The 12832-nt window shown below is 43.4% G+C and overlaps 1 protein-coding gene across 1 annotated transcript in view; it reads right to left on the bottom strand.

The window, feature by feature from the left end:
- Positions 1-12832, bottom strand: part of MAMDC2 (MAM domain containing 2) — a 135947-nt gene that overhangs the window by 43856 nt on the left and 79259 nt on the right. The window contains exons 7-8 of the mRNA XM_028117377.1: positions 8847-8940; positions 2764-2907 (exon numbers count right to left, since the gene is read on the bottom strand). Coding sequence (XP_027973178.1) covers positions 2764-2907; positions 8847-8940 — 238 coding nt within the window. The remainder of the gene's footprint in view (positions 1-2763; positions 2908-8846; positions 8941-12832) is intronic.

Raw genomic sequence — 12832 nt, 5'->3', positions numbered from 1 at the left:
CTAGCCCAGATGGTCAAGTGGGAAAATTTGGTTAAAAGTAGTGGGATTTGCCAATGGCGGCTATTCCTATAGGCTTTAAATGACAGAACGCATTTTGTAGTATCTGTGGCTTAAGTGATAGATTATATCCTGTGACTCTATTACCGATAAAACTTCTCCAGTTCTAAGTAAACTTCATAAACCAGTATAGATTCCCAGCTGCATATGCTCAGAAGCCAGTCATCAGTTAGGGTTTGTATTTCTCATGAAACAAAAGGGATGAAATCGTCTTGGGGCTCCAGATGCCTGGGTGAATCAGGTGACACAGATTGAGTACTTAGTACTGGGTCCTAGTGAACGTTAGGCCCAGAGCAGATTTTTCCTTCTTATCTCTGCAGCGACCAGCGGAGATAGAGAGCACAGGCTGATCTGGCAATCCTTGGAATTTTGGTTATTTCACAGGAGTATTGTTATGGACTGAATTGTGTGGTTCCCCCAAATCTATTTTGTTTCAGTCTGCCATTCGACCAGAAAAGATCTCTCAAGTACCCTCTCTGTGCAAGAAAAGGGTCCAAGGAAGAATACTTATTTCTTTTCCCCACTCCCCCTGCTTGTGTTCCCTCTCTCCCTGTGTCTCTCTCTGTCAAATAAATAAAAAAATCTATTTCTTTTAAATAAGAAAAAAGAAACATAATGTCAAGAACCTCCTCTCCCACCTGCTCCTCCACCACCCCCATGGTAAACTTAAAACAGATCCATGCATCCTAGAAAGCCTGGGTAAAAAAGATGAAAATAATACCTACTTTTCTTTCTTTCCTTTTTATGCTCCTCCCCCATCCATTTTCCTTTGATCGTCTCAGTCTTTGTGTTTAGTTTGGTTCTACCCAATGATTTAATTCATCCGGCAAAAGGTTCTTGGGTTATTTCACATGAGTGGTGATATGGACTGAGTTGTGTCCCTCCCAGATCCATTGGTTGAGACCCTAATTTCCAATGCAACTTTATTTGGAGATTGGGCCTTTAAGGAGGTAATTAAATGAGGTTATAAGGGTGGGACCTTAATCCCGTAGAACTGATGTCCTTATAAGAAGAGGAAGAGACACCAGAGAGCTCTCTCTCTTCACTGGTACACATAGAGTAAAGGTCATGAGGACTCAATGAGAAGGTGCCACAATGCAGAAAGAGAGGTCTCACCAGAAATCAACCCTGACAGCATCTCGATCTTGGGCTTCCAGCTCCAGAACTGTGAAAAAAATGCATTTCTGCTTTTCAGGGCACCCAGTCTGTGATACTTTGTTTTGGCCACCCGAGCAGACTAACATGGGTGGCCATATACAGCCGGAACAACATTTTTGAAACCTGAATTTAATTCTACTCTTCTTTTACTTAAAACCTTTTGATGGTTTCTCATTTCCTTTATAAAAAAAAAAATCCCAAAAGCTCACGCTGGCCTGCCACACCCACGGTGTATGTCCTAACTCCATATTCCTCCAATCTCCTGCCCATGGTGCAGCGACACTAACCTTCTCATTGCTTGGGTTGTCCAGCTCTTTCCATACTCAAGACCTTCACAGATGCTGTTCCCTCTGCCTGGATTCCTCCCACTCTCCCAGCTAATACTCTCTCCCCCCAGAAAAGCCTTCCCAGGATCTCTCCCTTATTCTCTCTCAGAGCCCACTCTTCATTTCTTCCATAGCACGTGCCACAATGTGTAATTCTAAGTTTATTTGTGTATATATTTGTCTAACATTTCTCTTGCCCGTTGAAATGATTGTTAGCCAGTGAGGGCAGGACCTGATTTGTTCACTAGCATATCCCCCAGGAGTTAGTTTGGCCGATGACTATAGGTTTTTGTAGTGTCTGTATTTCTACAAGTTAAGCCACCTCTAAGAAAAGAATTCATGATTACAGGTATAAAATTCCAAGGGCCCCTTTCAAGGCCCTTCCCAGGGCCTGTGCAAGTAAGGTGGTCTGAAACATAAGTTTCCTTAGTGTATGGTAAGCACACCCCGGTGCCCAGGGTATAAATAGCCATTACATAAATGAATAAGACACTAACCCTTAGAAACAAGCTCTTTGCAGATGAATCTACGGGAGTGGGCTTCACAGGGGATGCCATCCAAGTGATTAGGTAGGTAATCCTTATACAGGGGAGGTCAAACTCGTTTCTTACAGTTCCTTGCAGACATAACCATCAAGTGCCCCCCCCCAACATCTTCCAATAGTTTTTATAGCTTTTATTGCCTCACAAAATATTTTTCATTGAGTAAAATACACATAACATAAAATTTACCATTTTAACCACTTTAAAGTATACAATTCAGTGGCATTTAGTACATTTACAGTGCTGGGCAACCATCACCACTATCCAGCTCCAAAATATTTTCATCACCCCAAAAGGAAACTCTATACTCATTAAACAGTAACTCCCTAGCCCCTGGCCACCAAGAATTGGCTTTCTGTCTCTATGGATTTGCCTCTTCTGGATGTTTCATGTAATTGGAATCTAATAGCTCTTTAAAGGCACTGCTCTATCTAAAGGGAAGAGTGAGATAATTTCCAAAGGTTTGGCTGTTTAAAGAACTGGCAGACAGTCGTGCTAGCATAGCAACTTAAATGCCTTTTTTTTTTAACGGCCAAACACAAGATTACCAATCGTTTTTACTTCTTTACAGTTGCCTTTTTTTTAAAGTGGCCATCTTGAGTGATGTGGAGTAAGAATAGCAGATGGAGCATGAATACTACCCCCACCCCAGTCCCCACATGCACAGACTCCTGATTTACCGATGCCTGATGTGTGGTCTCCGGTCCGATACATGTTTGGTTTTACTTTCACCCGGGTCCAGCCTGGACCTTCTTTATCTTGATAAAAGTTGCAGAGATCTTCCTCAAAATTGCAACTGGCTTCCACGGCACTGAAAGGAAGCTCTGAACAAAGGAGAACCGAAGTTAAAGCGCCAGACCCAAGGGTCTCAAAGGACTACATCAACTGGTTGACAAATACATACACATTTGTGCCAGGGAGACTGAATAAATAAAGCACAACAAAATATTTTTACCCTAATGGCATGCTGACAGGTTAGCATCAAAATAACATCTCAGCATGACAGGAAAATTGTTCTTTTCCTCCCTTAAGGGATGGAGGGAAGGAGCTCTGTTCATACTCTCTATAAAAAATAAAGAAGTATCAGACTTCAAAAGAAATTTCCTTTCATAATGTAAAGACTGGGAGCAATACTCACATCCTTCTTCACATTCATAGAAAATTGAAGAGAGGGAAAAAGGTAAAGATTTTAAGGAATTTTTAATTTTTCTCTAAGACAGGTATTTTAGAAATAGTATTTTCCAGAAATAATTTTCCTTTGTTGATCAATCTCTGTGTCACCAGCACAGCCGCTATCTATTTATAATTGACATTAGTAGTAGGAGCCAATCTGCTTGAAGAAAATCATTGCTCAGTATAAATCACACTGTTCAAAAAGTCACACCAATTTCATCACCCATGCTGCTATTATTTTGGCTTTTGCTGAGTTCTGGTATCATTTACCCTGGTCTATAAATACCACCTCATTCCGGATTGCCTGGAGGGAATGGAACATAAAAGGTGTCTGCTCTTTTGAGAATAACATGGAACAGCAACAAGTGATTGTAAATCTCACTGTTCAGATTGTCTGAGTCCAGAGGGGATGTGACTGCCACAGTTTGGGACACATTCACTGTAGCCAACTGTGATCTGTTCCGCATGCTGACATACACTAGTCTAAGCTTTTAGGGCCAGATAAAGAGGGCACTGTTTTGAATAACTGGGAAATCACCTCCAGAGAAACATTTGAGTTCTGGAAGCAGTGACCTGATGAAACAGGGAGATGTTTATGGACAAAAACTCACTATACTCTCAATTCCTCAATTTCCAAAGCAAGAAAACAGTCAAGTGGGCTGAGGAGCTGGCCCAGATTAAAGGGGATGAAAGAGGCATGACAACTAAATGCTATAAAGCACCTGAGATTCACTCTTGGTCCAAGAAAACAAAGAGCCATAAAAGACAGTATTGGGACAACTGGTGAAATTAGCATGTAAGCCATGGATTAGTTGATAATATTGTATCAGTACCAAATTTCCTGAACTTTATAATTATCTGATAGCATGTGGAAAATGTGCTTGGTTTTAGAAAATACACACTGAAGTATTTAGGGGTAAAGGAGCATAATGTCTGCAACTTACTCTTACATGGTTGATAAGGCAAATATGGCAAAATGTTAACAATCTGTAGATCTGAGTGAAGAGTCTAGGAGAGTTCTTTATAGTATTCTTGCAAATTCTGTCTGAGTTGAAAATGATACAAATATACTAAATTAAAAAAAAAAGTGACCAACATCACCTTAAAAAAACAAAAAAAGAATAGGAACAAAATGTTCCTATATAAATGAATCCCGAATGTATCTCAGGTGACAGGGACTTGCAAGTGTACAAAGCGAGCACCCTGATGAACCAGAGAGGAGAAAAGGAAATGAAGAGCCTTCTTAGTGCTCTAAGGCTAGTAGGTTCACCCACACATTACTGTGCCTGGCTCTGGGAGCACCAGGGAGTATCTTTAAGCTATGAAGATGAAGTCTTCGAAAAATGAATATGATGTCATAAAGACAAGCCTCCTTTGACACCAACCCCCCTAATGTATATTTGCAACCAGGAGAAACCCCATACTGGTCTCCAGTCTTAGTTACCCCTCTGCTACCTGGTAATGAAAAAGTAGATGAAAACCCACAATCTACAGATGGCCGTCTGGCTCCCAAAAGCCATTCGCAAAGAGAACGGCAGGTCAGTGAAATCACTCATCAGGGATATATCCCAAGGAATATACCCCCAGGCAGCCACAAAAGAACCATAACCCATTCATAAGGTGTGCAGGAGAGGCGAGAGGTGGTATTAAAACTTAAAAGGAAGCAAGACTCAGTTCTATCCATGGTGACAAACTGAGTCATGCAGAAAAGATGTTTCTGAGAATGTGATTATAGTCCTTTGCTAAATACCTCGTCCTCGAAATGGATTTGTCTGGGGTCCTGAGAAGGTCTGATAAAAAGAAAATCTCAAAAGCATTTTTCACCCAGAGTGCTGCTTCTGCTATGAGACAGTGTCTAATTCCTGAAGACGGGGCCAGAGGGCCTGTTTGTGACCCAAAATGAGCTCACCAGAGATCAGGGGTGGATGGAAAGCTTTTGCTTAAGGCTTGTTTCAGAGCATCTGGGCCAAGCGGCCATGACGGTTGAGCGCTAATGACCTGTTTGAAGCGCAGGGAGGAATCAGAGGCAGTTGGAAGCCTTTGAACATCAGTTGATCAGAAAAAAAAAGGGAGGGGCGGAGAAAGGCCCTTTGAACAAGGTACCAAAAAGCATCACAATGTAAGATGTAGTTAATTACTTGCTTTCTGACATTTGAACTTTTTAGAAATGAGAAGCTTTGAAGATACTCTAATCAGATGGAGGGTGCTGCCTTTGAGAAGACTCTTTGGCAGCATTTCTCATCCTGAAGTTCATGGAGATGGATTCCGCAACAACCCCAGAGATCTAGACGCTCATCAGCAGCCTCTTCAATCCTCGGCCCCTGTAGCACTTGCGACAGCAGGGTGCCGCGTGCTCTGTAGGCTGCTAAACTAGCACAGGGGTTTTATTTTAGCACAAGCCAGCCCAAAAGCAGGCTGAGACCGCTCAAAGCTGGCTTGGAGACAGAGTGAGTGGGACCTGGCGCCAGACGGAGCAGTCTTGCTGGAGCAGGGGCTGGGCCGCTGACCAGGCTATGGAGACACTTGAGGTCTGAGCTAAGGCAACTATAGCTGTAACCAAGGCAACATCCGGAGCCAGGTTTCCAATCAGGCATCAAACGGACAGTGTGTTGTTAGGGAATAGGCATAACTGGGATTTAGGCCCAGGCAGACATCCTTTGAGGGGTTTATCCATGAATCCATGAGTGTCAGGACCCTTCCAATCCCTGGCCTGGGGGTGGGCTGGACCGAGGCCCTGAGAGGAGATTGGGCCTGAGGATGGCATAGCAGTGGGAGCTCTCAGTTTGGGGTTGGGCATTAAGACAGGATCTCTACAAGTGCATGGATTCACCTGTCAGCCATTCAAGGATTTACAGCCTAGAAGGAGAGCTTACTCCTACAATCTAGGTGCTGGGCCAAACGTGGTGGTGGACGGGGAGGTCGTGGGTGGAAGAGGCTTGGAAAGGGAAGTGCCCTACCTCAAGCAGGTGGAGTGGGGAGGTGTCACTGTCCTCTGGCAGCATCCCGGGGGAATACTTGGGGAGTCACATGACACTGGTATTTAACACCTGTGACTCTATGATGGGTCCCAGGTCTGGGAACCTGGATTAACTCTAAGCCCAACCAGATGGTGGGAATGAGATGCTTCATATGTTGAAGTAATTCCTGTCTCAGCCTTCTTGGGGAGATGAGGGAAGAAAATGCTAGATCCAGCTGGGAAAAGCAGAGACAACAAGTCTGGAGCTAACCAAGATAAGGAAAAAAAAATGTTGGCACCTGTTATGAAACAGAAGGGCATAAACTATTTGTGAAATGTGAGATGAAGTATGAAAAATGGAGGGCTCAGCATCTAAGACTCAGAATCTGGCCCACAGCTGCTGAAGGAAAGGCATCAAGCAGGCTACTGCTCATCCCTTCACCAAGGTGGTGCCCTTTGCTGGTTCTCTTCAGTTTCAATCTGACTCTCTGGTCCCCAGCGAAGGGACAGGCATATTTTGAAACTTAAGTAAATAACATGAAGCCTCATGGCCAAGCATTTTCTGTGTTCCATACTCTGCTAAGGCCTTCACGGACATACACTCATCTTCCCAACTGTGCAGAACAGATTCTTCTAACGTCGTCCCACAAATGTGGAAACAGAATCTCAGAGAGGTTAACATGCCCAAGGTCACCCAGTTGGTAAGTGGCAGAGTAGGGATGTGAATCCAAAGTTCTGGCTCAGGAGCATAACACTAGGATCACACAATCAAACCATTTTAAAGCAAAGTTGCCAGGTGGGGAAGTTCTAAAAACCAGTGTGGAGCGGCTAACCTAATTACGTGAAAATGTGAATTGTTGGTGGTCCCTGCAGAGAAAGGGTCTGTATGTGGGCTGAATTTTGCAGACAAATAGTCCTTATTTTGCTGGAATCTTTCTTTTCTTTTCACCAGTCATTGGGAAAGCGCTCCCACAGATTCTGTATCTTTTTAAATAAGGGAGAGTGCTTCCAAACATCACTTGTAAGGTGGTTGGTAGATGCCGTGACCTCCCACCTGGCTCTTCACCCCATTGTCTACCCCATGCAGATATTGAATAAACACCTCTTCTCCCCTATGAATAACTTGGAAATAGAAAAGTTCAATGTAAATGCCTAGTGACAAAGAGGAGAAACTTTCCAAAAATAATGATAAAGAGGTTGTGAAATTACTATTAACATCACTGAAATATTAGCTGATGAGATAAGGGAGCAGTCAGATTTTTGAGAAGCAAATTAATGTTGGTTTCTGTGTTCTAATTTAGAGACTCTGAATCTTGGGGTTACAGTTTGGATTAAATCATTTCAATGAAAATATGTAAATACACATATCTAGTCTGGTTCTGTTTCACTAGCTTTTTTTTCTTTTTTAAAATTAGAATTAGTAAAAAATAATATTTGGTTTTAGCACATTAGAGTGTTTCTCTCTAACTTGGGGGTAACACTTCAGCTCAAGTAGAAAATATTATCTTTCTCAGCCCCCTTGCTTGTAGAATACATCTGAAGCTATATGAAATTAGACACCAATTTTATCTTAAGTGAAAGTCAGACTATAAGCACCAGGTTCAAAAATTTGCTTCCCATGCTCTAAAAACTCAGAATGAGGGCTCATTAATAAGATGGGACAACCACTGTCTCCCTGGGGCCTCTCAAAAAAAAAAAAAAAACCACTAAAAGGTAAGGTCAATTGCATTTATCTGGGTTATCATGAATACAGTGTCATCCTTCTTATTCTAGAACATTTGTTGTCTTCTCATTTCTTTTTTTTTTTAATATTTATTTGAGAGAGAGGGAGAGAGTGAGAGAGAGCATGAGCTGGTGGGGGAGTTTGGGGGGAGAGAGAAGCAGACTCCTTGCTGAGCACGTGGCTTGATCTGATGACCCTGATATCCATGACCTGAGCTGAAGGCAGACGCTTAACCGACTGAGCCACCCATATGCCCCTAGGACATTTGTTTTCTAATTTACTTTGAATTGATTTGCTTACTTGTCTTCCCAGAAAGTAAGAATTTCCTCTCTTTTCCAAACACCAAGTTTATGGAAATTACAAAATTGGCCAGGATAAAAGAATTTGAGGATTTACTTAGAAAGAGAAATTAAATTAAGTCCATGATATAAATATCATAAACTCTCATAGAGATGATGTACCAAATATTAGCATCTTTAAACATGGAGACATTTATAGGTCTTGGGTACATAAAATTAGAAAGAGTTTTTATCATTCTGCTTGGTAGAGTTTGAGTTTTTTCCACCTACTCAGCCACCTGTGTATGGATCTAAGATATCCTTTAAAGAGGAAGATGGGGAGGGAATGTGTTCGTATTCTTCAGTTTTCATTACCTAGTAGGTAGGGACGGCCAAAGCTCCTTAACACAAGACAACTGGCCCTGTGGTGTCAAAAAATTCAAATTCACTCTGTGAGGGGGGAAAAAAGCATAATGTAGCAGAAAAATGACTATTCGATTAAATAATTTTGTAAAGGAGGAGTTAACAGGAGAGGTGAGAAAATTAGAAAGAATTAAATCAAGTCCTGACCCCAGGCATCTACCAAGAAAGGAAAATTCCAGTTGTGAGCCAGAAGAGAAAGAGAATGCTTACCTGTCTGATTCTGGCAGTGAACAGGAGAGAAAGAAATGTCATCCAGAGCAACATATCCTCCTTTAGGACCATTGAAAGCAACTTCAAAAATAACCTGCAGGGAAAGATGTCGGATTGTTACAGGTTTACATATTTTCTGTCAGGCTTCAGAGCTCTTAGCTATGATTTATGGATTTTTAAAAAGATTTATTTATTTGAGAGAGAGAGAGTGAATCCCAAGCACGCTCCACGCTGAGCGTGTAGCCTGACATGGGGTTCGATCTCATGACCTGAGCTTAAACCAAGAGTTGGACCCTCAATGGACTGAGTCATCCAGGGTCCCCTCTTAATTATGATTTAAAATGATGTGGCCGGCAAGCCAGGTGATGGCAAGTTGTAAGTGATTAGGAATCATGTTCCTAAATCTAGGGCAGCTCCCGACTTGATCTACAGTTTCTTGAAGGGGGAGGGAATACTAAGCCCTAAGTTGTATTTTATCGGTGGATTTTTCCCCTCACTTGTGTGTATATCACTCTCTGACAGAACCACAGACTCGACAATTTGCATGATGACCGTCAATTGAAGAAACAATAGGCTCCCTGCTGAAAGCAGGCCAGGCTCTCCAACTGCCCTTCACAGAGAACTAAGACCCTGAAGGGTTCTTTCCCTTTTTCACACATGAAATTCTTTGAGGGGCACCTGCGTGGCTCAGTCGTTAAACGTTTGCCTTCAGCTCAGGTCATGATCCCAGGGTCCTGGGATCGAGCCCCATGCCGGGCTCCCTGCTCAGCCAGGAGTCTGCTTCTCCCTCTCCCACTCCCCTGCTTGTGTTCCCTCTCTTGCTGTCTCTCTCAGTCAAATAAATAAATAAAATCTTAAAAAAATAAAAAAGAAATTCTCTGTGAGGGTTCTGGACAAAGATGCAGAATCAAAGAGGATAACCTGTCTGCTAAGGCGAAATCAGCCACCAAATTCTAGGTATGGATGTCAGCATTTTAGCATGTCCACGTACATCCAAATGGTCAGAAAGAACATGAGGTTGTTGAGTTCAACCCTTTCGTGTTTCTCCCTGCTCTGCCACCGGCTTGCACACTGACGGTCAATTGACTACCTTCTGCCTGTGCCCATGGGGATCGGGAGGGGTGCGCACAGCTCTGCACACAGTGAGGAGCATGGTGGGAAAACGGCCCCAGTGTGCAGCCCACTCTAATGAATTAACACGAGAAGATGCAGTGTTGGCAGGTGTTGAAAGTCAGGCCAGACAGAAGACATGAATGCATGACATGAGCTTGGTGTGATACAGCAGGACAGGGTGCAGACGGTCCTGAAGTGGGGAACCCAAGCCTGGTCTTAAGGGGAGCCTGCTACTCAGCTTCCTCAATTGCTGACACGTGGGAGTTCAGGCCTCATGTGTCTGGACCTACCAAATCATCAAGAGGACTGGATCTCTAGATTTTTATTGGAAATCTTTGGATTTTTCAGTGTTGGCGATTCATTCAAACACTAAAATGAACGCGGAAAAACAAGGGACACACAACCCACCGCTCTAGCAGCCAGGCAAATCACTGTGGGCAAGGTCTGACCCCTAGGTGTCTAGTTTTCAAACCTCTTCTAAAGAGAAGGGTGTCTTGGAGGCAGACAGACTAGAGTTCAAATCCCATTTCTGTCACTAGCTAGGTGACCTTGAATACCTTGCTAACCCTCTTAAGGCTTTGCCTTTGTTATTTATAAAACAGGTATAATAACCCCTACCTTGTAGGACTATTGAGATTAAATGAGATGAGGTACATATATATAAAGCCCCTAGCATGGAGTCAGGTGCATCCTGAGCTCTGTACTAAATTCATGCAGATTTCTCCAGGTTGACCCCCTCTTCAACCCATATTCGGGTTTGAGCCTACTGAGCTGCTAATTAGCTCGAGCAGGTTCCTTCCCTCCTCCAGGTCTTAGTGTCTCCGGTTTTGAAAATAAGGGTGTGGAGGAGATGGTCCAGTTCAGCTTAACAACAATGGTCCTATAGACACTTGGATTCTGCAAAATCTAAGAAGGGCCCCGGAGATTTGTTGCTGGCAAAGGTGAGGGGGGAGGCTAGGAACAAAGGGGACAGAAGCGGACAAGTGAGAAGGGGCAACGGAGCCCACAAACACAGCACAGGTCCCCGGCGTTTCACTTTCAGGGTGCTCGCTGATCAAGTGAGTGGCAGAGCTTGATCTTACTGAGTAGGTGGGGTGAGAATGCTTCTAATCAGAATTTTTAAATCACAGCCCATGTGCCAGCCTGTTCCCTCTTGTTCGGAAAAGGGGGTCTTAGATGTTTGCTTTCCTTTTTAAAATTCATTTGAGAATACGGTGACATTAAATTCCCTGGGTTCTGCAGAGTATTTAGTTCCTTTGGCGGCAATTTCCAGTAGCGGCATCGTGAGTCAGATTGCTGGAGCAAAAGCATGCACAAGGGAAGCAAAAGAATACGTATTGAAGTGGGGTAGTGTCCAGAATTGCAACTTTTCAAGCACTGATATAAAAGAAAATTCAGCAAAGTCTCACTCATACAAATGCTGCCCAGGGAGTTTGTGGTCAGATGGAAGGAGTTTGCAAAGAGACTGTCATCGCTGCGTGTGTGACTCATATGACTTTAATAGAAGGAAACATTTCTGAAACAGTATGTGCATTTCTTTTCCTCCTTATAACCCAAACTCAGAAAATTTTCCACTGGGCTGCAAGAGCAAACCAAGGCCTCATCAGACTTGGGGATAGGAAAGAGCGCATGGCCTGCAAAAGGCATGGTGCTCTCTCTGGAGCTGGGGAGGGGGGTAGGAGGGGACCTGAAGGGAGTATGGGGAGTGGCAGGCCTGTCTTCAGTAGACAGAACATGTCACCGACCAATCCAATGCAAACACTCTCCGAAGCCCCACATCAGGTGAGCAGATGACACCACCCAGAAGCATGCATAGAAGAATCCACCTCTTTTGCGCTCTAATGGGAACTATAGGAGCTATTACCAAAGGCACAAAGCACAAACTAGCGGATGTTAACAAACCTGTGGTAACTAAGACTCTATGTATAGCTCCAAATCTGCAACCACAATGTTGCACCCACTGATTCTAGGGGTCCTCTGGGGTCCTCAGACAGAGCTGGGCCTCTGCCTTCAGCTCTAGGTCAGATTTGAGTCCTGGACTTTCCTAAGTGCCTGGCACTCACCAGCTGTATGACCTAGATAAAAAATAGCAAACTGCTTGGGCTCTCTTTTTCCTCCTTCCTTATCTGCAATGTGGGGATAATTTTATCTACTTTGGTTTGTTGTAAGTACTGGAATACACACATAAAAAGAGACATGTATTAACATACGTGCTTAGAAAATAGGCCCACAATGACGAACACCAAAATGTTAGTGTTCTCATCCTTGCAGGCTCAGCCTGGGTGGTTTGAGTTTGTTTTGCTTTCCTGGTTTTCTAATTCTTCTGCACTGGATATTTATCACTCATGTAACTACAAAAAGTTTTAAAACTAGAGCACCCAGCCTTGTTTCAAACTGGGGCCACAATGATAAATCTTTCTAATACTGAGGACATTATTTATACTGTAAAGGAGGAAAGAAGAAAATAAGTTGGCTTTTTTTTTTCCTCTTCTTCTTCTTTTCTATCTCTAGAAAGTCTCTTCCTTCAAGTAAGAGAAAGGTTCATCCCTGCTCTCAGGAATGGAAGTTCAAGGGTGGGTTTCACCCTAGAGGGCCTTCCTCTCTTTTGAAGTCATGACCACAGTGTGGGTTGAGAGGGCACGTGCGCCCAAGAAATGTCATTGATGGACTGGATTTTCCCTATTTGTCCTTAGGGAAAACAGTCTTGGTAGAAAGCAGAAAGATTCAGGAATAAGAAAGGAAGAGGGAGAAACGGAGGGGGCCCAGGGAAGGAAAGGGAAGATGAAGATGGACACACAACAGAGAAGAACGGAGCAGTGTGGCCCGGTGTCTCCCGATCCGCAGACGAGCGAGTCGGCAGCATCCCCGCACAA

Source organism: Eumetopias jubatus, unplaced genomic scaffold, assembly GCF_037043125.1.
Source record: "Eumetopias jubatus isolate StellerSeaLion01/CBP00866 unplaced genomic scaffold, mEumJub1_p1.0 scaffold_15, whole genome shotgun sequence".
Lineage (NCBI taxonomy): Eukaryota > Metazoa > Chordata > Mammalia > Carnivora > Otariidae > Eumetopias > Eumetopias jubatus.
The sequence above is the reverse complement of the archived record's forward strand: the minus strand, read 5'-3'. Positions and strand labels throughout refer to the sequence as shown.